This window comes from Apostichopus japonicus, chromosome 13 (genome assembly GCF_037975245.1).
Source record: "Apostichopus japonicus isolate 1M-3 chromosome 13, ASM3797524v1, whole genome shotgun sequence".
In the NCBI taxonomy this organism is placed as follows: domain Eukaryota; kingdom Metazoa; phylum Echinodermata; class Holothuroidea; order Aspidochirotida; family Stichopodidae; genus Apostichopus; species Apostichopus japonicus.
The window spans coordinates 16,282,587-16,307,485 of NC_092573.1; the positions used below are offsets into that span (position 1 = coordinate 16,282,587).

General features: G+C 37.6%; 2 protein-coding genes across 4 annotated transcripts in view; one reads left to right on the forward strand and one right to left on the reverse strand.

Annotated features, from left to right (window-relative positions):
* Window positions 1-1,184: 1,184 nt before the first annotated feature.
* LOC139979236 (la-related protein 6-like) lies at window positions 1,185-3,490 on the reverse strand. The gene has a single exon (XM_071990005.1). The coding sequence runs from the start codon at window positions 3,310-3,312 to the stop codon at window positions 1,555-1,557; it is 1,758 nt and encodes a 585-aa protein (XP_071846106.1). The 5' UTR covers window positions 3,313-3,490; the 3' UTR covers window positions 1,185-1,554.
* A 5,520-nt stretch (window positions 3,491-9,010) lies between these two features.
* LOC139979193 (serine/threonine-protein kinase RIO2-like) overlaps window positions 9,011-24,899 on the forward strand; it is a 36,905-nt gene continuing 21,016 nt past the window's right edge. The window contains exons 1-7 of one of the 3 annotated variants that reach the window (XM_071989940.1): window positions 9,011-9,239; window positions 11,701-11,839; window positions 14,470-14,583; window positions 15,296-15,350; window positions 15,785-15,905; window positions 17,724-17,812; window positions 20,205-20,396. In XM_071989940.1, the coding sequence (XP_071846041.1) occupies window positions 9,171-9,239; window positions 11,701-11,839; window positions 14,470-14,583; window positions 15,296-15,350; window positions 15,785-15,905; window positions 17,724-17,812; window positions 20,205-20,396 (779 nt within the window). In that variant the 5' untranslated portion in view covers window positions 9,011-9,170. The other 2 variants (XM_071989942.1, XM_071989941.1) reach the window with 2 other exon arrangements.

The window sequence follows — 24,899 nt, forward strand, 5'->3', positions numbered from 1 at the left end:
TACTGTCATACAATGAACTAAACTGACTGAATGTTCTTGCAATTTTTGAGCAACCCAAATGGTTGCCTGAGCATGTTTTATGTAAATGCAACATTTTGTAGGGAGAATTTTTTTAAAAGTTTTCACCAGAAGAAACTTTACAGTGTACCCTTTCTCAGTATTTAATAACAGAGTGTACAAGAATTACTTATTATCGGACATCTTCAAACTAATGTATCAAACCAATCTACCTTAGAGTTGGTATGCCATGTTTTTCAAGTTTTGTCTATTGCTGACTTCAAAATGACCTGTGACCTTCAATGCACTACAAGGTTTTTTACATCTTGACTGCTGCTGACTTTAACTGAGTTTAACCTCCACTGAAAACAACCGCTCAATATTGGGCAATTTCATTTCACTAGATCCTTCCAAGACAGGCATTTTGAAATGTGTTCAAAACTTTTTCCCAATTTTACCTCAGCTGACATCAATTGACCTTTGACCTCCACTAAAATAATTGGAATTCATCTGCTCAACATGGGGCATCCTAAAGCAGCACAAACCAAGTTGTCTTTCTTGTGATATTGTTTACAGGGTTGACACATTTGACCTCTAATTAATGTTTACATTTATTTCATTTTCTCTTTCACTTATATGGGGAAATAATCAAACTGATGAACTCTAAGGACATTTAACAAACTTGGTTTGGACAGGGGTGCCAATTTGATGCAAGCATGTAGAGTAGGTTACGCACTGTATGTCAAGAAGTTTAACCCAATATAGTCAATGTGACATACAGTTTACTACTATTGAGTATTTCAGGGATATTTCTGTGGCAGACAATGAAACACTTACATGAAATAGAAAATATTTCAGTGTTAGTTGATAATCCCATCACCATATCTTGTTGTTCCTAACTCAAAGTATGGATGATTAAATCAAATCTATTTCGAATGGCTAAATTCTTGATTCTTCCAGGGATTGGAATCACAGTAGGTACAGTAGTCTTGATATCATATTAGCAAATGTTCTTCAAAGATTTTACTTTCTTATTACAATCTCCTTGCTGAGTTATGCTTGACACCTGATGTATTTGGAATGTTTGCTTAGCTGTAAAGGTTTCCTACATTTAGAATTTCATCAAAATGCAAGTTTGAAGAAATGTAAATGAGTACATATTATAAAGAAAACAAAACAATTTCCACTGAATAGCAATTATGACATTTAATCTGCTGTTGCCAGATGCATTGGCAAAATACATAGACACAGTTTCAAATCTGTTATGGATATGCCCTCAAGTGGCAGTACAAGAATATGGTAATGCAAATCATGGATTGCTGTACCACCAAAATTTGTATCTTTACCAAATGAAATGAAAATGTGGTTTTGACACAAGAATGTAGCAATCTTCCACCATTTTTAATATCCCTCTAAGTGACTATCAGTTTGATTGTAAAACTGTAAGTACTTATTCATGGACAAACTCTCTTGTAGTAGTTTGCTTCATGTGTAGCAATTTCATACTGACAAAGAATTAAGCATTTGTAGATCAATGATAACAACTTGCATGCCTCTCTACATAACTACAGGGCCACCTCTACCCTTTCCATCATAAAATCCCTTACTCTGCTCTGGTCCATGTGGGGTTCGCAAAACACCATCTCTACCCAACATATGAGGTTTTGCCCCAGACCCAGGGTTGATCATCCTGCGAGTCAGCATAGGACTACTTCCTGGACTAGCATCTTTTGCCTGAGCAGCCAGCAATCGTCTCCTTTGAAACCAAGGACTGGGCGAATTACTACTGTCCGAGTGACCTTCTTTGTCAGACTTTTCGTACACTTTGCGTCTCAACTCTGGACTGCCATGAGGGCTAGCACTACCCCTATATGCGCCTCTTGAACTTGGGGAACCAGAATGTGGTGACCCAACATGAGATGATCTTCCACCATGGAATTTTCGCTGTCCCCTTGGGCTGCCATGTGGACTTTGGCATGGGCTTGACTTTGGAGTGCCAGATGGACTCAAGTGATGTGAATTTGGGATGGGAATCGGCTTATTGGTGTGGCGTCTGTTTGGACTTGGACTGTTCTCACAGTCTGAGGAGCTGGGTGTTACTGACCGTCCTCCATCATGTGACAGTGCATCAATTCTGTTTTTGCTTTTATTCTTTTTTTTCTTTCTTGTCTTAGTCTTTTCAGATTCGGCATCTCCACCCGAGAGGTGGCCTTGCTCTGGTCTTTCACGGTCTCTGTGTTTTTCCTTCCCTTTTTTCTTGCTTTGGACTTTAACTAGAAGCGTGACAGACAATCCAGATCGCCAATCGTATTCACTGTTCATTGTCTTGACAGCTTTTTGAGCTGCCTCTAACTTTTCAAACTCCACCAGACCGACCACTTTATCTCTGATTCCTATGTGACTTTCAATATACTTCAGCACATCAGGTGGGAATGGTTTATTAGGTTGTACAATACGTACCAAAGTGACATCACCACAGTGTTCAAACATGTCCTTCACACGTTCAACAGAAAGGTCATCCTCATGTAAATTTACAACAACAACTGTTCGCAGTGGGGCTGATAAATCAATTTCTGGCAGTGGTTTCTTTCTTCTTACTTTTGTTCCTTCTGGGTTGAGTTCCAGATGGACTGATGACTGTAGACTGAAGCTAACAGCTTTCCAGTCTTTTGTTAGTTTCCTTATCTTCTTGAATGATGAGATCAGTTTGATACTGACAAAGCCATGCTTGTTTCTACGAACGTGCTTCAAGAGAAATGCATCCTTTGTTATGTTAGCATCTGAGAAGTAGAACTCAACTTGTTTAATAACTTTATCTTGTAATTCACTCTCTGGTTGGATCCAATCTTTACGAACATCAGTGTTTTCTGTTTCATTTGTTGTTGAATCACTATCGCATTTAAGGCTACCAGTATTAGTAACACTACTCGAAGAACCAACATTAGGCTTAACATTAGACGTAGACTCATCGAATGTTTTGGATGTTGTATTTTCAACTTCTAGATCCTCATGTTCAGATGCTGTATCTGGAAAACTTTCATACTCACTAGTACTTGAGTCGCATTCCTCTTGATCTGGAGGTTGTGATATTTGCAGAACAGGTGGTATTACTGTAACACTAACACTACTAACAGTTGGTCCTGTTGCTGTGCTTAGGTTTTGTAATTGCTCCCTGACTTCCATGTTAGGCACGAACCCTTTATTGTTATTAGTTGTACTAGTGTTAGTGTTATTGTTAGGGTTAAAATCAAGTTCAGTGTTGGGGTTGAGCCTTTTTCCACCTTGTGACGGAGATTCTTCGACGACGGAGCTCATTTCGACAGGGTGCACCAAGTATGCAGCCTGATAAAATACTGGTGTCAATACGGTACCACATACACCATCGGAAGTATATTGCCAAGCGAAAAACAGCAGTGATGTTCCCAATCAGCGTGCGGCTAGGTGCACGTAGATGCGGAACATGCTTGCACGTAATACATGCATATGGATAACCAGCAAATGAGGTGCCATCCTAGCTTAGTACATTGTGGTCCTACACTGTACTAAGTTTTGTATCTGAGTCTGTGATTGGTGTATGGTTATTCAAGTATGTTACCTTTTCTTGCATTAAAAGTGTTCTCAACGTAAGTATAAGCTGATTGAAGATTATTTTATTTTGTTTGCAATGTCTGGTATGAATATATGATGAGGAGTGATATGATAAATAACGTTATTTAGTTTAGGTCAACAACAAGCTGTCACCAATTGACCAATAGAAAGTGGTTTCATTTAAAAAATTCATGCAAACGACATCACTAAGTCAAAGTGACTAAGCATGCAAAAAAAAAAAAAAATTAAACGGCTATCGTAGTTGACCCTGCTACGTCGTACATACGTTCTTGACGGAGTTGTGTATTATATGGAACGCGGAAGGAGACTTAGACGAATGTACATCCGCCTGAAAGGTTATTCATTGTCAACAACAAGGCATAAATGAAACCATATGGAGTGACTTTTTGTCATGTTTCAGTCAATCTTTCCTTTATGCTTCAGTGTAGAAGGGATGTAAGAAATACTGGTGATCGGGAAGTCAGGAAGAATGAAGGTGATTTAAGGTGTTCAGAAATTCCTGAGCGAAAGGGAGATTCCGTAGCGAGAGCTGGCAAATAAACTGGGAGTCCTTTGCTAAATATGGACTTATCTAGCTCATAATCTCAACGGCCACGGTGGTTAAGTTTTTGTACGTGTTATGATAGCCCAAGCCATCAGTTATCATATGGTGGGTATAGGACATGTCGGTTGAAAAAGTCTATCAATGCTCCGGCGACCTTGGAAAGTGACAAATTTAGTGTGTAAATCAATGGAGCAATTAAATGTGGTATGGTACGTGTAAACGGTGAACAAAATTAACAAGGAATATGTATATCGGTCCGATCTATTTTCCGGCAAACTTGCTATGAGTCGCAGTCAAGGGCGGCGGAAGCACTTTTAATCTGGGGGGGGGGGCACCGACATCAAAGGGCACTTTGCAGAAATTCGATTGGACTGATGCAGCCTTATATTTAGTACCCATTATAACTGTTATTGTAATATCTTATTTGCGTATACACATCACTCCATCAACGCCCCCCCCCCCCCCCCTCAAGGAAAATATGCATACTAGCACTGCAATATCCAATGTGCAAATTGGGAAACAAGTTTTCTTTTGAGACAAAATGAGGTGAAATCATGCTAGTTGCTAATGTAGGAATCTTCGGAATTAGAGTTTATTTCTTGTTAATATCTTTACAAATTTTTCCATTCGAAATAGCTTTGAGTTTGACCCACAGAAATTCCTTAAAAGTCAGGGGCGTAGCCAGGATTTGCAAAGTTGTATGCACGACTATGTGAGCGGAGCGCCACCATTGGTTGGCGCGGAGCGTACAAGAAAATTTTTGGTTTTACAAACCCCTCAGATGGCCGGAAACGGCCCTTCCCGAGTGTTCATTCTAATTCCCTGGCCTCTTGCTAACTTGAGACACCTCAATTTTTATGTAGAAAAAGGGCACATTTTTAACCTGAGGAAAAGTGGGGGGGCACGTGCCCCCTGTGCCCCCCCCCGGTTCCGCCGCCCTTGGTCGCAGTAGCATGGTAGCACCATAAGTTGGTCAATATAGTAGTTTATATAAAACTAACTGTTTTATGCCTCTCAAAATGTGTCTTCTAAAGCAAATTGTAGTTTCGACGAATCCGTACAACAAATGAGAATCTTGCACTAAAGAGTTAGTAAAGCGTTCTCATTTGCATTTAATGGTGAAGGCCATGAAATAACACTCTTGTAGTGTAGATGGTTGTTTTTATTACTTTCTATTTCAAGTTTTAGCGTTTATTCGTTTTTCGTATGTGGGTAAAATCACTGACCGCCGAAAACGAAAAAACTATTCACCTCCGAAACGAAAATATTATACCGTGAAAACTACTCAAATTTAAACCTTCAATCCATCGCAACAGCAAGTCAGCAACAGTGTACGTAAATACTTCATTCCCTTTTCAAAACATATATAGTACATACCTTCCAAACAATTGACGATTTATTTATAGCTAATTGAAAACAAGGCTATACACAAAGTGTGATTTTTGTTGTTGTTGCAAACCGACGGTTAGGCAAGATTTTCCCATTGACTTATTGTAGTGTTAGTGGTCAAAGATAGCAGCAATAATGAAAGTATTCCATGGATAGTTTAGTTCTATAGCCAGAGCCGTATATTTGGTTCTAGCTAACTAGGCGTCAACATTTAAGAGAAATTAGGCTACCATGTTGTCGGAGGAGATTTGTGGGGATTTTACGCAAACATAGTTTGTCGAGTGCATGTCTTGGTTGTCATCAAACAGCTAGCTCTGGTAGTCCATAGCAAGTGCTTCCCTCTCATAGTTGCAGATACTGTATACGTTCGTGCATGCGTAAATATTGAAATTCTCAAAATTATTATTTTTTCGTCCATTTATTTCATAGAATGAAAGACTGGCAAGGTAATTAACGGAATGTTAAGATGGATTATAGACGGGATAACAAAGCAAAAATAATCGCAAGTGGCGTTGTACTAAAAGTTTATTCCAAATGCGATCGTTTAGCGATAAATCGCTGCACGGTCAGAGCCGTATATAATGTCTGTTTAATTCAAGTTGAGAGCTTGAATTTATTACGGGAAATCCCGTCTTGTCAGCTTTTGACATGTGGGATTTGAAATCAAACTTTGCGGGAATCGTGCAATCCCGTTATCTGTGCAACCGATGTGAATGCTCCGTAGGTATTACGAAGTGCTAAGTACAGAAGTAATACCTGTCCGTGTCGCGGGCAAGCAATTCCGCGGCTAATGCGAACCCTGGATCGTAGTAAAAGAAACAGACGGAAGTATTTTTTGGAAAGGTGTTTCTTAATTTCATGTGCATTTGCATTATTTATTTTACATCAAAACATGAAATTAAGTTTTAATAACAACAGGAGTATTGATTAAAAACATTTATTTCGGAGGTGTAATGTAAGGTGGCATACTGCTCTGCCATTTATGTACATTGTACATTGTGTTCGGCTATAGTTCCGTGAGTTTTTTTTTCTTCAATATTCTGTCCGGAGTTTCGGGTACCCGTTACCCGCTCAGGTAATGATAACGGGTACCCGTTTCCGCTTTTTGCTACCCGACTCAGCTCTAATAAGGATGCTAGAAACGAAAGGATGGAGAATCTTAACGTAATATCAAAATTCATTTGTAGTTACGGTGTAACTAATTTTCTGGTATGAATTTAAAAAAATTCTAAAGCTATAAGTTTACATGTACGTATCCAGCAATGACACTTCGACGACAAGAGACCAAAATCGTTTCCTATACAAAACTGAGAGTTGCCATTTCATACTATATGGTAACGGTAATGAGGTTATGCGATATCCGGTAGGAACGCGTCCGTTGTAGCAGTAGGCAGTGGTCTCCCTGTGCAAGATTACAGTGACAGGGGATCGGGAACAAAGTAAACTGCCACATTGGCAAACATGGAATTGCTCTGGGAATGATTCATTGAAGTTGCCGCATGGTTTTCAGGATAGGATTCATTGGGTTTCTAGTATACCAACATCAGAACTGCCAACCTTTCTTTCAAAAAAAAAAAAAGTAGTGACGTTTACAAGTTCCTTCCCTAATATAGGGGAAAATGGGGCAAATTCCACCTTAAAAAAGATAGCAAAGTAAAAGCAGCGTTGAAATATATTGTGTATAAAGGACAAAAACTGTAACAGGTACAGAGAATGTATAGATACAGTAATTTGGACACAAAATAATGATTTAACAAGTTGAACACATTATAATTAAAGGGAGTGAAGACTCGCGCACAAAGAAACGTCTGACCTAGTTTCAAATTAGGTGAAACAGAGTGTTAGACATCACCACCGATTCCAGAAAATACACACCTAGCTTGCTACCGTCGGTTATTACACACAGGTGTACAGTCAATACACGCAGCTACAGTCAATACCCACAAAACAGTGTACATAGCAGCGATGGATATCTCAGATCCAGATAAAAGATAACAAGGTATCACGTTTCGTTACAGTGTCTTCATTTTGTATAGCGACAAGAAAAAACTTCACTTGCAAGCAACGGAAAGTTAACTTTTTTTCCGTTTGGGGAGAGTCTTCAATGCCTATAATTCTCGGAACACGATCACGGTTGGAATATCATTGAGTTTTCTCCATGTTCAAACGTCCAATGTTTTTTCCCCAAATTGACACCCCAATATTCCGTAACTGTTCCGCATGCAAACCTTATCTGAAGGCCTACTAATACTGCTCGATTTGGTTGTCGACCGATGAATACGTTCACTCTTTGAAATTAGTGTAACGTTGACCAGTGTCTCCCGAAGTCCAGCTGCTTGAACTAATAAAATAGAAAATAGGCGGTTCTCTCGGTCTTCTCTCCGTCAGAGGCCAATCTCGGAATACCTCGTGAGCGTGGTGAGCTAAAACTAATAAAACAATCTGCGCTACCACTAACAAGGGAAACATCTCAAAATTCGGGTGCTGATTCAGCAAGATTTATAAACAAACATGGGTACGATTTTCATTGGCTGTCCCCACCAGTAACTCGCAAAAGCTCTACACATATTTGTAGAGAGAGGTCATTGACGGGTAGAACTGAGGGAACGCTAATTCTACACATAGTTTGGGAGAGGGGCCATCGACGGGTAGAACTGAGGGAACGCTCAATCCTAAAACGATAATATTACAATAACAATTTTTTTAAAGGGATACATTTCCGTTACACTACGTTCTCATATGTTCGCTATGCAGACAAGTGTTTTATACGTGTGGCACCTTACAGCGCAGTGTGTTCGGTGTACTGTACATTACACACATTAACAGGTTATGGAGTAAAAACTAGCGAAAAGAAAAAAATCTTCACTTGCAAGCAACGGAAAGTTAACTTTTAGTAGAGGGCGGCACCCGGTTTGGGGCGAGTCGTCAATGCCTTTAACTTCAGATCAATTCCGAGCCAGATCGAATCTAATTTATAGTGATCTCTATAGAGGGGCCCCATTACATAGAACTTTGAAGACATGTCGTTAACTTTTGCATGAGCGGTTCACAAATGCTACCAAAGATGTGGATCAACTCATTAGAAAGTACACGCTGACTGTGAGTGAGGTTTAGAGTTATTTTGCATCTTACTAATACTAGATGTCTTTTGTCAAATCTGATTCAATGGTGCGTTTGTGGTTGGGGCATGTACGATCCATTGATACATACACTCGAGTCTCGACACGAGGGTGAATCTATACCTACCTAATACTGAAGCCTCATATTACTCGAATTTATCTCATGACATGAAATGCCCCTTACAGAAATTAACAGAAATTCTGCAGCCTTGCATAATCAATGTTTTGCCCCTTGTTTCTGTTACAGTTGTCATTCATGGCCTCTGAAGAAGATCCTGCTAGATCGAAACGTCAGGCCCACTTTAAATTCTCTACACAGGCTCATTACAATGGATAAGCAATTTGCTAACAGTTTTTGTTTTCATGTTGATAATTATTTGAGTCAACAAACTAGTGTCTCTGATGTCCTGCCTATGAGTCTTATCTGTCTAAGAAGATTATATTTCTTTGGAACAGTAAGAAGGACATCCTTATTCCCCAATCAGGGAGTTGTCAACTCCCTGGTATAATGAATGGTCACAGAAAGTGCCGCAACGGTTAAAGAGATTCTGGGTGTTTGCATGCAACCGACTTCAACAGATGTAATCGAAATTTTATGTGGTACAGTAGGCTACAGTACAAGCCTATGACACATGCTTTACAATTTTACTGACTACACACGCAAATGTGCATTAGATTGTGAGCTAGGCCTACAAAATCCTGTACTCAAGTTTGTACATCTTTGGTGCAGTATCATACAATTCATCCTGTGGTAGTCTACCACAAAGTAACTTGTTACCGATCATTGTCCTTCCTGGAGTTGAGAAAATACTTATAGACACGGTGGACTCAAAATGGGCAAATTGAATGTATCTCTTTTGCGGTATCTTACACAAAATGATTTTCGTGTACTAACTGCGGTAAGCCTGTCAACTGGAGTTATTTGATGGTGGGCTAAGGCAGCGTTACGTTAGGCCTAGCCTAGTAATGGTCCGGCTTAACAATAACTTTTCATAATCATAGGCCTAACTTGTCGGCATTGTCTCAAAGAATTATTTGTTTGTCAATAAAAGAATTAGCCTAGTTTAGACTGAACATGTGATTGTTAAGCCTATTAATATGCTTACCAGTCAAAACGTCCCTTTACCCAAACATCCCCGTACAGTACCAAAACGTCCCCGCCTTTGGTCAAAACATCCCCGCCTTTGGTCAAAACGTCCCCGTCTATCACATTCATTCACAGTTGTGAAGGGTCATACTAATTAGCGTCAACAGGCCGATTTCACGACAACTCAAGACAACTCAAGACAACTCAAGACAACAAGTGTTAAATACCATCAAATACAATGGTTGAAATCAGAGTACTGTATATCTGGAAAAACATTTTAAACTGACTGGAACCAGCGTGCATACATATTTTTCTCGGGAAAAAATGTTTTTGTCGTAAAAATCGTCAAGTTTCTCCGTCCGTAGCATTGGACGACGTGATGCTAGTGCGCTTGCGCAATGACATTGGACCGCACCATTATACAGATAAGTGCAATTTTTAAGTCGAGAATGGTGCTCAAACACTCGTGTCAATGTCTTTACAAGACGTCAAAAGTAAAATAAGCAAAGACTTATACAGAATAAAATACACGGAGAGAATAATGAAACCAGAGCCGGATATTCTAAATATACGGCTCTGCACCTTACCAACACCTGTACACAAAGGTACATGTAGTTCACAAACCTAACACAAACCAACCCATATCATAATGTTGCGGTCCAAAATCTTTGTGCAAGCGCACTAGCATCACATCGTCCAATTCTACGGATGGAGAAAGTTGACTATTTTTACAAAAAACACATTTTTTCCCGTGAAAAATATGTATGCACGATACTTTCAGTCAGTTTTAAACGTGTTTCCAGATACACTTTGATTACAACCATTGTATTGATGGTATTTTACAAAAGTTTGTTGTCTTGAGTTGTGTTGAATTCGGCCTGTTGACGCTAATTAGTATGACCGGTTGTGAATATATATTAATTTTAAGTTATAATTTGGCTAAGTTATCAGCATGCAAGTTGGATTACGGGCGCTAAATAAGTCATGAAGGACTAGGCTATATCGTTTAATTATATTTGGTATGAAAAAGGAATACGCTATGTTTTTCAGTGAATTAAAGAATTAAGGAAAACAAAAAATATGATACAAGGGGAATTAAAAAAGAATTTGGATGCGTATACTGTACAATATATATATCTATATAATATTTTAAATTGAGTGAAATCACTTATCGTTTATTTTATGAAGTAAAATTTTGTCACGGGTACGTGCCTAGAGCTGTTGATATTTGACATTTTGAAGTATAGAATATATCGTTTGATTACCTTTAGTGTGGTAACGTTACATGTGTTTTTGCTTGATGGTGAACAATTTCTACAAAAAGAATGTAAATTATATGCATTCCAACTGATCATATAAGCGGGGACGTTTCGACTCGCGGGAAATTTTTGACTGCGGGGACGTTTTGATAAAAAGCTGGGACGTTTTGGTCTTAAAAACACGGGGACGTTTTGGTAAAGGGACGGTTTGACTGGGTACCATTAATATTATATTTTAAGCGCTGTGTTGCCTAGCCTAAGTGCATGAAGCACAATTTAAATTGAACATAACCTACCCACAGTGAGAGCTGTCTTGCGCTTGCAAAACGTCTTGGCAAGAATCTCTAGAAAATTTTACACAATCAAAATTTAACATTGCATAATCAGACCTTCAAACTAAACGTGTCACTTTAAGCATTTGTGTGAATAAGTTTGTGACTCCCTTTGATTCGATTTTGTATAATTACGACTTTCACAGTTTCAGCCTAGGCCTATAACTGTATAGGCCTTGTTCACACTCAAGAATGTACTATTGTTGAAATATTTTATTGAGCGAAACTTTTTGTGATCACTGCAGTACTGACAGAATGACAACATTATAGAATGCTTTGCTGGTTTAGTCTTTACCTTGACGAAAACAGTGTCTTATATAGAACTGTCTCATAGTCCACACAAATTTGTTTGTTTTCTTTGCAGTTGGAGATGGGTATGAAGAACCATGAAGTTGTACCAGTAACTTTGATTGCATCCATTGCCAATCTTAGGCATGGTGGCTGCCATAAAATCTTGAAGGAATTGGTAAAGAACAAACTAATTTCATGGGAGCACTCAAAATGTGAGTCTTTTAATCCTTGCCGAAGGCAAAGGACTCTATGCTATATGGTGATTGTATGTATGTGCATATATATATGTGTGCACCTTCCCAGTGTAGTTGTTCGGTGCTGTTACCACTGCAGTTCATTTCTTTTGCTCAGCACTACATAAATTCTGCTTTTAACAAATAGAAGCTTTAAATGATGCTTGGCATACTCAGAGGTGCCTTTTTTCCCCTCTCTTAGACACAGTATACATAGCAATTATGATGTCATTCAATTAACTGCTATTTCGATGAGCTTTATGCTGTCATTCTTGTATTTTTCATTGCATGGAGCCAGAGGACATCGTGAACTTGCACTCATTAACTGCATGATCTCAGCCAAGGAAACATCAGTTTGAACAGCAAGCTTATCTTTTTCTAGTCCTGAACAATTATGTCACCTTTTGTCTTTAGCATTTCTAAACTGTTTCCGTTTTTTATTGTGTTCAAGCTGTCAGCCAACTTAAGTCAGAACTTATTCAATGTTGTTACTTTAAGGAGAAAGGGTGTTCAGTATTTTAAAACCCTAAAGTTAATTTTGTTTTCAAATTGAAACCAACTCTCTGTTCACACACTGGATTTAAGACCAAAAAACTGCCTGGGTTACAGAATTTTGACAATGGAACTTCTGTATTGGTTTAAATCACATTTACATTTTCTGAGCTGTATGTACCAGTAATCATATTTACATGTATGCTTAAGCCACTCCTTTCATTTCAAATATGGGGGCATTGCTATGGGTCAAAGGTCAAAATGGTGAAACCCTTGTTTTCAAAATAGCTCCAAAATAAAATGGTCTCATACTGTACACTATAAGTGTGCTGTGGTAAGAAATCACTATTAATGCCTATTGGCTTTCTGGTTGCAACTGGGATATGTACAGTATAGTTCATGCTTGCAGGTTTTGTTCATACTGTCTAGTGTAAACTTCTAGCATTAGAGAGGTTATGAAATGGAAAAGAAAGTCTTTATCATCGTATTCCGTACACTCGTACTGTAGCTTTCCAATGATACCCAATTTGTGTCAAATGAAGCTTGCATCCTCAAGGAATAAATGATTAAAAATTTGAGGGTAATAAAAACTTTCTAAAAATTGTTGTATTTACGGTAATGCGGCATGACGTCAGTTGAGGAACTCAGCTCACTTCCGAGACACTATGTTTACATTAGTAAACGTCTGAGAACACACAACATTATACTGTTGCAGTGCTCCGTAGTACAGTAATTGAGATTTGGATTTTGGAGTTTTGTTTTTACGTAAATTTATCTCGTAACTGTTAAATAGCCTATGCCGAGCCAATATGTGGTATCAGGTTGCACCACCACAAGTAAAGACGGATTTCTACTGCAAGCTTTTTCAAAAGATGACAGAAATCAAAGAATTTAAACACGACTCGTTCAAAACACTACAACATACACAACGTTAGGAGTGCCTGTAGGTCTATATACTGTTGCCAAATTATATACTTGTTATGACCATAGCCTAGGCCTCCTTGATACAGCAAATGACTATTTTTTTTTTTATGGTTACCTAATATTTTGCACACATTTTAAAGCCAGTTGGTTTTAGAACAATCAATACTACAGGTAGATCTGCAAGTTTTCTTTTGTGGTACAACTGGCCTTGTGTTGTGATTTTACGTAACAGTTGGATGATACAATTACACGGGCTAGCCTGTTATACAACGTCTATTAGTTAGGTCTAGACCCCATGTTACCACTACTCGTACTATAGGGTTGCACTGTACAGAATGTCACATTTTCCTTGCACTGTAAGACACAAAATTCTAGAAGCTTCGCTACGAAGTTAAGTAGCAGGATCACCGACATTCGAGATAAATCATATGATGGTCTTAATAACGGTGGTTTTGTTTATGCTCAACCGTCCAGTTTCGGTTCAGGGTCGTCCAACCGTTCTGCTCTGGGACTTCGATCGGCAGCGACGCGTCTCGGCCACCGGGATCGTTTTACAATTCTTCTACAAGGGGCTCAATTGATAGGGAAAAACACCGATATTATCTTCATTACCCTCGAAAATTATTTCCTCCTCTTCTTCCTCAAGAAAATAATTTTCGTCAATGCTTACCAATGTCCTGAGAGGTGAAGTCCTATTTCCTCGGAATCGGAAGATTCGGGAGAAGACATTTTCAATTGATGAGAAGAGTGTTGTGGTTACATGTACTAAACTGTATAACGCCGTATCGGTAAGCAGCGGGGATTCGGCTTTGGCTGAAATGGTTCCTTTGACGATGTCAGATGAACTGCGGTGGGCAGCTTTGCTTTTTTTTTACGAGTGGCAGCTCGAGAGGTCTCTAGGGAATATTTGACAGCGAATTTCTGGCGTTTGAAGCCGTATTTACGGAAAATTGTGCACGGGTGGTGTTGTAGTAATGTAGATAAACCATTCCAAGACATGAAAATTTTTCATTTCATAACCTCTTTAAGCAACTTGTCACATGCACTCCATAAAATTTCAGTGTAAATGAACATGTTATGAATAAAAATTCAGAACTCCTAGTTTTTCGTGTGGGCAAACATTGATATGAATGTGCCTTCAATTTTGCAGGCAGTGGTTATCAATCTTTTTGAATTTTTCTCTCATTAATTAGGTCCAGGATACAGGTTAACCTACCCAGGCTATGATTATCTTGCATTGAAATGCCTTTCCTCAAGAAATGTACTGGCTTCTGTTGGCAATCAAATTGGCACTGGCAAGGAATCAGGTGAGTTTTACCAGTACTGCAGTTGATAGAGCTGTTTCTTGATCATGTCGTGTCATTTTTCTAAGATAATGTTTGAGGTTTTACACTAGATCTCCAGTATTTATTTGCCCCTAACTTAACATCTAATTAACCTGTAAATGTTACATAACTGAGTACAGTAACTGATTTCAGAATTGTATATTCTTATGGAAAAGGAAGTGAGCCCTTAGTGATAAATAGTACAGTGCTAACATGTTTACCAAGTCCGGTGCGTTTGTTAGATGGGAAAATAAAAATGTTTGACATAGGCTAGTATCCTCACCAAAACCTTTCAAAACCATTTTATTTTAGGGCAGCCCAAAATTGTTTTACTGTGGTCTTAAATACTTTCATTAGTTACCTGAACTTCCTCATTCCCACATTAGAATCTCAGCACCATTCAGTTCATTTGAAAAACTTGTAAGCTGACAAATAGGCAGTACATTGCCTTGATTGTTCACCAAGGCTTTGAAGACATTACTCATGACTGGAATTATAACTATTTACATGTGGGGAGTGTTGTAAGTGATAGTGGTTTCCACAATTATTGAAATAAGTTTAATATTAAGTTCTTAAAAATGTTCAGTATGAATTGAGCTCAACCAACATTATTTTATTTGTGGCCAAGTAACTTTTCACTGCCTTTGGCTGCTCTACAAATTTGTCTCTTACTTCTTCTCTTCTTTCCTTTCAGATATTTACATAGTTGCTAATGATGAAGCAGTACAGTTTGCACTTAAACTGCATAGGTACAGTAGTTATTTCAAGTCATGTCACTAAAGATAAGTTCTTTGATAAGTTTCTAATGTGACCTTTCAATTGTAAGGTTTTGGGTGAATTCTCAATATTTGTTTAACCCTTTGTAGACTTCTTTGACTGTTGCTTTGATGTTTTCCTAGACTGTCAAGTGGTATACTGTCTGATCTTGATCTGACCTCTTCTATTCTGACTCTTTGTGGAACATTTACTTTATTGCTCATATAAATTGATCTCTTCAAATGATATATAGGTCAGTGATTTTAGAAAGCATGTGTTGGAGTTTTGAAGGCAAGAGTTTGGGAAGAAACAATCGAACATGTGCCAGAATTATTGACAACTTAACATGATAAAACATAAAAGGTAAAGCTGAGCATTAAACTGTTGAACTTACGTAAATTTCTCTACAATAATCTAAATTTTGTAGGTTGGGAAGAACATCATTTCGAAAACTGAAAGAGAAGCGAGATTATCTAGGTCACCGTAAAGGGGCATCTTGGCTATACTTATCCAGACTGGCGGCCATGAAGGAGTTTGCCTTTATGAAGGTGAGAAACAGTAATATCTGTATTTGATAGTATTGAAATTGAAGGAGATACAAAAGCAAAAGCCTATATAATGATGGATGATATCTGCATCTAGACACCTGTCAAAAATGTTTCAGATTTGTCCTTGATTGTAAAGATATGATTTCTAAATCTACAGTGATCTGTGTAGATCAGAAGTATGTAAGCTCGATCGAAATACCCTTCCCTTCAGTTTGTAAAGAAAAGCTTTTTCTCAGGTCAGTAGTGTGAAACTTTGACATGATTATCAGGAACACATATATGCTTCATGACAGATTCAGATTTGATAGACAAGTGGTTTTCAGATCAGATGTGAAATACAAATTTACTTGAAATGGGTACTCTGCTCAGTGTTGTTTTCTTTTTCAATTTTCTGTAAGTTTTTTGTGATTCATTGACAAAAGGAATATTGTGCTAGTGATGGTATATGTGTGTGTATGTAATATATGTATGAATGTGTCACATAGATTGTGAACCTGATTCAAAGGTAAAGATTGAATAAAAATCATACATAGTATGCAGGGCCAGCATCTTGATTACAATAACTATTATGTTTTCTTGTAAGGGTCAGTAAACGTAAGCACAACTTCAAAATTAAAGTTCTGAAAGATCTTCATACTTAACAGAGATCTATATTAGTGTGTTCTAGCCCCCTAGAGTTCAATACACCTCATGAACATAACTTCCAAAGTAAACCTGGGACGCAGTTTCTTCTTGGTATCTCAGGCAGCCATGGTAGTTATGTTTATGTTCAAAAGGTCTTCTAAATTCAAAGAGATCAAAGTGGGAAAACCTAGTACACAGGATAACTTCAATAAGGAAAGCTTAGATGACATTTTTACGTATTTGAATGGACCATTGTGAATGCATCAACTGTATTGCTGTTTGGAGAAGTGAAATGTCAATTGAGGTCATCAGGGATCAAAAACTGAATTTCTTTTAATGTAAACTCCAAAAGTAAATCTTGGATAAATTTCATACTTTACACACTAATGTACAAGGTTTTAGAGGTTCATTTCATATCACCACAGGTGTAAGTACCAGAAAGTCTTGTAAGCATGTTAATTCCAAAGATTGTGAAGGAGATAGGTCTTTTGATCTTTTTCAAGATAAGTCAAAGTGTGAAAAACTTGTGAATAGGTCCACATTAGTGCAATATCCTTGCTGGTCATTTGAATGCAGCACTGGTCAAAACTTGAATTCTTGCTTGTAGTTTTACCATAAATTTTCCCCAATGAAATGTGACAAGGAATGGACAAATCCATTGGCTTCTGGTTCTGGAAGTCATAGGTCATTTGCTCTTAATAGAGGACAAGGCCTGCAAACCTGGCAAAAATAACTCCAAGTTGGGATTCATAAGAGGTATGCATGCCAGAACCTTACTTTTTTCTAATGAGGGTCAGAATTCATTTGGGATTAACAAGCCCAAAGCCCTTGGAACCATTGTAAACCAGATAACTCAAAAAGTAAAGCAGGATGAATACATGAGTGCAAGAACTTTGCCAGTCACTTCAAGTCAACAATGTTCAAAAGTTCAAACATTGTGTGGAGTGTTACTTTATATAATCTTCTAAATTAATTATGTGTATAAAATGCAATCTCTGCTTTTAACTACAGAACTTACTTTGGGTATTTTCTTCTGTTTTAGTACGATAAATGAAACAGTTGGTAGTAGTGCCATATTTTAAGATAAGTTAAGGTACCCTTGTCTTCAGAGGAGCAATATTGTCTCTTAGTTTTTAGGTCATTTTATCACTATGTGATTTTGAGCTGTACCCGTTCTTCTCAATCCTTGTACAGGCACTATATAATAATGGGTTTCCTGTGCCAAAGCCAGAGGACTTCAACAGACATTGTGTAGTAATGGAGTTGATGAATGCCTACCCACTGTAAGTATAACTCACCCCTTCAAAATGTAACCAAGAGGGCAATCCACAGAGTTGCATATCTCATTGCAAACACCTTTAACAAATAATTGTTAATGGGCTGCATAGCCCTAATAATGTTATAATTAAACTATTTGTCCTTTTACCTCTCGACTATGGACATTAGTCATCATTATTACTTTATTTTTTTTACATTACTACCTTGTGAAGGTTGCACATGTATTCAAAATTTGACCTTTTAGTCATAGCAACTTTTCTCTTTTCGCTTCAATCTACTTTCGAACTATTGTTACGTTGGATTGCGAGAGGTCTCAATAAATTAATTTTTAACGAGACACAAGCCTGGGTTCGTTTTTGAGAGGAACACAGACAAATTGACGAGCCTAGAGAATTTGAATGAGAACGTAAACTATATTGAACAATGGAGTTTGAACCAACAACAACAAGTGGTAATAACAAATATATAGAAAATTACTCACAAACTTAACAAGATAGGATACACTTTAAAACACGCTGGTCTCTTCCAACGGCGATATCCCTCAGCGGCCACGACCTTGATGACGACGATTCTCGGTCCGTTGTACCCCGAAATTCACTGGTCCTCGACGAAGTTTCTCGCGATCCCAGAAACAGCAGTCACCTTCTTTCCGGCGATGCTCCAAAATAGAAGACGGACTTCCAGCCACAATCGAGTGAAGCACAAGTCGAACTTCTCGCCGCCTAAATATTACCAGAGTCAGTCCAAATCAGCTTTATAGCCACCAACTCCTGGCGTAACGAACTTCCTCAACGGAGACAGAAATTCTTCACCTTCTCCGAAATAGAGACTGAAAAACTGTAGTTTCACAGCAAAGTCCTCTTCAAACTTCTGAATGGAAGTGTAGTATCAATCTTGGTATCGATATCTCAATCCTTCAGAAATTACTGGCAGTTGAGCACTGACGATATATAGTAGACTGGTATAATGAGTATCGTCGCTTGTATTCGTTCAGAAACTGAGAAACTCTCCGATCTGGGTGGGTTTTTATACGATTCACCATGTCAAGAATCATCTAGATCTTTCTCGATACACCTGAATAACAACTCGACCCAGTTTCTCCATTCTTGGAAGTCCTTTGCATATCTCGCGAACATTCCAGAGAATCCACGAAAATGTGTGCACAGCTAACATGCGATCTCACGTAAACCGACGTTAACCCGAGACCAGCGTGTCATCATAAGGAATATACCAGAACAATCGTGTATTATAACATTCTGACACGGTAACCCGACCTAATTTCTCAAATATTGATTTATCACGTAGGCAATTTCAACTTCTTTCTATATTATAACATTAGGTTCCTCACTAGCAGTGACTAGCGTTAGGCTACAATGGGCCCTCGTAACACTATGACCTCTGACCTTTCATTTTGTAGGTCTCCAACGCATAAGTCTCTATCAATCGACACCTTCCTATCAAAGTTGAAGAATTCATCTTATAGATTAAATACTGCAAAGACATCAGCCAGATCAAATGAATAAGCGTGGGTATGCATGCTACATCATGTGTACATGTGTTAAAAACATGCGCAGGTTGTTATGCGCATGCACTGGCTTTAACCTTTTGTGTTTAAGAAGTCGGCATAGAAAAAGTCAGCTGACTTGAACTCAGTTACCATGACAACCAATTATTTAGATAGTACTTGACATACCTATTACAACTATGAAGGTTGCAAGTCAGTTCAATATTTCACCTTGGAGTTATAGAAAAAGCCATTTTGCCTGATTTGACCTTCAACCATTCTTTGACCTTTAGTAATAGTGACCAAGGCATCCACATGTTTCTGAACATTAATACTAAGTTGGTAGTTAATACCAGATTGTAATATTCTAGAATATGTTAGAAAGGTACTGAAAAACTCAACTTTGAACCACCTTTGCAATAAACAACATGCGTTTTCTGGATTGTATGTGACAGAATAAAAGAAAGTGAATATGTTTCGATTAAGTTAAATATTTCTTTCCAAGTGTATGACATATTTTAATCATGTCAAGAAGCCAAATTCCAGTCAAGTCAAGTCATTATGTCTGCAAGTCAAACCAAGTCAAGTCATAGTACATTAATGGTTAAGTCACCAGTCATCTATTACCAAGTCAAGTCACAAGACATGAAAAATGTGACTCAAGTCTGACTCGAGTTCAAGTCATAGACTAGTCAACTACATTGTGATAAAAGTCCTTGTGGTGTAAGAGTGCTTACAATACCTGATATTTATCTTGTTCCATGTACCTTTTAATCCTTGGGTGACTAAGAATTATGACTGCCATCTAGGGGGCAGGATCTCTGTGTATTCATTTACTGTTTCACATCACCAGTAAAAGCTCATTTACTAGTATACATAAACTTCATTTTCAGCAACCAGGTCCATGATGTTGCTGATCCAGGGGCAGTCTACAGTGACCTTATGAATCTGATTGTCCGTCTTGCTAATCATGGATTAATTCATGGAGACTTCAATGAATTTAACATCATGTTGGACGATAAGGATAATGTGACTATGATAGACTTCCCCCAGATGTTATCAACCTCTCATATTAATGCTGAATGGTATGTCTATAAAAATGCTTACAACCATATGATGCATTCAATATTAAACATGACCAAACGGATACATACATGTATCCGGAAAATATAAAGAATTTTTGGCACAAATATGTGCTAATCATAAAAAAAAATTGCATAATTGAGTGTTTATCTAGTACACATTAGTAAACGGCTTCTTTAGAACATTGTAATGGAATGCATTCTGTAGCATTAAAGGACAAGTAAACCAAATCATCTAATAGGTTACAGTATATGATAGAGATGTTTGATGAACGAATCACCCCAAATATCTTTATGACAATTCGGATTTGTTTGTGAGATAGCGTGGTTCAAAGTATTGTAACCTTTTACCTCCTTTTACCACCTCTTTGTTTTTCTTCTAAATTTTCATGGTAAACAAAAACAGTGATGATAGTGAAAACAAATGCCAGTGTTAGGTCATGTTTATTTTTAGTTTAGGCCATCTCTATGACAGGAATAAATATTGTAGATAATGTAAAAACTATGAAAACTTGCTGTGTACAGTATGACAGAACATTGAAACTGATACAGTATCTCTGAAGGTGTGCCATATTTTTCTTAGACTGTTTCTGGGAAGTTATTTTATTCAAGGCCAATAGTGCTGGATGGGTTTGCTTAACTTCTAAATTTTACATTCAACATATCCATATCTCACAGTTGTCTGTATTGGCATGCATTTTGTTAGATGTTCAAAATTAAAATATATAACTTTTTGGATTACAAGCATATACAGTGTAACTAAGAAAAAACTCAACTTTCAGGAGAAGTTCCTGAATTGGCCCCCAGTTGGACAACTAAACAGCAGAATTCTGATGAAATGACCACTATGGAGAAAAAAGTCATTTTCAAATGGGAACAAGAAGTACTGTAACTCCAGGATTAACCATTAATTTGATTCGCAAGGTAATCCTTTGCAAAGATGTAATTTGGATAGACAAAGCACCCTCTGTTGTGGAGCGAGGAACAAGCAGCATCCTGACAAAATTGCCTGCCTTAAAATATGACATGTACAGTAAAGGCAATTCGTTCTCCACATAAATCACGGATGATAGTTAAATACAACATCTTCGCACATTTTATTTTTACATATAGCCAAGACTTGAAGTTTGTTCAACATTTATCTAGCACAAATCACCTTTCAAATATCTTTGATTGGCTGCTTGGAAGTTCAAGAACTATCTGACAACTATGGCAGACCAATTTAAGTAAGGCGTCATGGTTACAGATGTGAAGAGTTCCCTCACTTTGTCACAGCCGAAGACCTAATTACCACAGAAATATATCACATAGAAGCTACTTTCCTTGTCTGACAACTTTGAAGCAATTGGAAGGTCACTGGCACCATCTTGCTACACCCAAAACAATAACTGGTGCAAAGTGTGCAAGGTTTTGACGAAATCCTGATCTTATCGTCTAAATATAATCAATTTTCACATATGGAAACACATGAAACATCAGATACAACACCAAACAAAATAAAACTGGGACTGAGCACCACTTATCTTTTGTTAACTATGCACAGGAACATATGACAAAAAAGTACATGAGCCACAAAGTACTGTTAATGTATTTCATTAATGTTCCCACCATATTTCATATTTTGAGAAAGTGTGTTACTGTGAACAAAACCATCAAATTTAGTGTAGGCCAGGCTTACACTTTCATAACACTTGTACCCATAGTAGGCATTCTAGAGAGAAGCACTACATTGTATCCATCAGTGGCGTAGGAAGTTACTTTTGAGTGGGGGGGCTGAAGACTGATGGCCAGCCTGGGGGAGGGGTCTAAGGGGAGGGGGTGTCCCCCTCCCCTTTGGATTTTTTTGCATTTCAAGGTGGCCTCAGATGCAATTTGGTGCAATATAGCACACTTCAACACCCACTCCATTTTGTAAACTTAATTTTGTATTTTCACCTGGCCTTAGATGCAATTTGGTGCTCCAAATGAGATTTTTTTCTCATTTGGAAATGAAAAAGGGGTTTTTGACTTGCGAAGTGGGGGGGCGGAATGATACTTCCGCCCCTCCACATTTTTCACTGGGGGGGCTGGCGCCCCCCCAGCCCCCCCGGTTCCTACGCCCTTGGTATCCATGGATTGTCTGTTGAACTAGTTGAGTGAATCTGAAGGTAAGCGGAATGTGTTGATATAATTTTAGTACTAGAGTGCATTTCAAGGACCAGTTTTGCTAAAAGTTACAAGCTTTTGATAGTGCTTGAGTGAAATTGAACTGGAAAAAGGGTATTGAAGTATTCTACTACTAGATAGATAACAAAATGTATGGTGTACTCACTGTATAGATAATTTAGTAGATAGGTTGTTCTGTTCATTAAATAACTACTGTTATCCTGGACAGTATATACAAACAACACCATTTAATGTTAACATATTCATTTATGTGTTAATGTCAACTATATCATGGGATGTACTGTACATAAGCACAAAGTCAATGAAAATATAAAAATAGGTTTCAATAAAATATTCAATCTTGTTTATTTGTTTTTGTAAATACAACTTACCAACCCAAATTTCTGTTCATTAAATGACTACTGTGTATCACGTACTGGAAGTTGAAATATGAACTAATGTATTCATGACATACAAAGCTTGGATCAAAAATAAATATATTTAAATACAAATATATGGTATAAAAAAAAAAAATCAAATTTTGTTGCTACAAAGAAATAAGACAAACTTGTCAACCCTGTTAACTTGCTACTTTAGTCGTACCAGGCAGTTGCCACTTTTAATTAGATGGCTCAGAATGCTTTATCAAGAGTAATGTGTAATTTAAATCTCACGTCCTTTCCTGTGACTGTGTGAGCACATCTGACCTAGTTTCTTTGCCTCCGGATAGATTAAAGAGATCAGTTTGAAGTGGGAGTCTTTGTTTTTGCAAATATTTAATAGTTGAATATCCACTTCAAGCAGAAGAATTAAAACTTAAATTCAAACTCATGTCAAATGGATTAGCTGAATCATAAGATATACTATCCTCAACTATTCTGCCTTAATAAAGTTACAAAAGCCCCTACATGTTGTTCAGCTATCTCAACAAATACATCCTAAGTTTTCTTGTCTTTTGAAGTTTTTTTGCATCTCATTTTTTTATCACAATTGGTGCCATTGTCACAAGTGACAGTGATTCAGGTGAGCCCACACATTGACTTTTCCTGTTGTTTATGACAGAATTTTCAAGCATTTACAATACATGAATAAGTCATTGTATGACGTCTGCACATGAAACTTATTTCCTGTACAATCTTTATGATTAGATTCTTTTATCTTATTGTGACACTTTAGTTGTATGCCAGATAACTCAACAAGGGAATGTTCGATCAATGCCATATTTGGTTGGAAGGTGGTCCATCATGAGTTGATGAACCCTATTGGTTTTGTGCTCATGAATATTAATGAGATCACAGGGTAAAACATCAAAATCTTCAAATTGCAATAACTTGGCAACCACAAGTTGGAGATTCTTCAAACTTGGTATGTTGATATTGGTAGACCACTTATAGACTGCTGATGTGTCTCGCAATTGATATCATGCATATTTATAAAGAGGCAGGGCTGAGCATTATACTTGTAACAGAAGTTTGTTGTATGGATGGTAACTCAACAAGGGAATGATTGATCAATGCTATCCGTGCTGGGTGGATGGTTCATAATCAGTTGATGAATCCTATTGACTTTAGTGCTCATATTGTGAATATTAATGAGGTCACAGGGTGAAATGTCAAAATCCTCAAATTGCAATAACTTGACAATCATAAGTTGAAGTATTTTCAATTTGGTATGGTTATATTAGTAGACCACCTATACATGCTGATTTGTCTTACAGTGGTTACTTATGCATTTCTCCTTCTTGCAGTGACATCGGTTTATGCATTACTATATCAATGTCACATAAGAAATATGCCGTTATGTGTCATACAACTTGGCACCTCATAACGAAATGTCATTGCAAATGAATTGCACTAGTTTTGTGACATTAATTGGGTAGTTGAATAAAAGCTGAATATGAACATTTTCCTGGCACTGAATCATTTTGTGGTAGTTTCAAGATTGAAATAAGATTTAGTGGAAATAATATTCTAGCCCACCATGTTTAAAAATGTGCCTGGAAATTTTGAAAGTTTGGGTAGAGGCAAAGGTCATTTGGGGTCATCAGAGGTTACACATTTTAAAGCCTTATAATCACAAACATAAACATGATATCCCAAGATAGGTTACATCACATAGCTCATATTAGGCATGTGTCTTTCCTATAGTGAGTATAAGAACCCTGTTAGTTTTGGTAGAGGTCAAAGGTCATTTGGGGTCAGCAGAGGTTCAAATGTCAAAATATCAGAAGTGCTTTATCTTGAGAACTTTACCCTTCAAAAGAGATTATATATGCATGGTGCGTTACCCAAATGATAAGTAACATTGCTCCGCAATTTGGTATAGGTGAAAGCTCATTTAAGGTTTGCAGTGCCCATGATT

Excerpts from the sequence above, each read along its gene's own strand:
- LOC139979236 (XM_071990005.1), bottom strand. The coding sequence starts at position 3,312 with ATGAGCTCCGTCGTCGAAGAATCTCCGTCACAAGGTGGAAAAAGGCTC.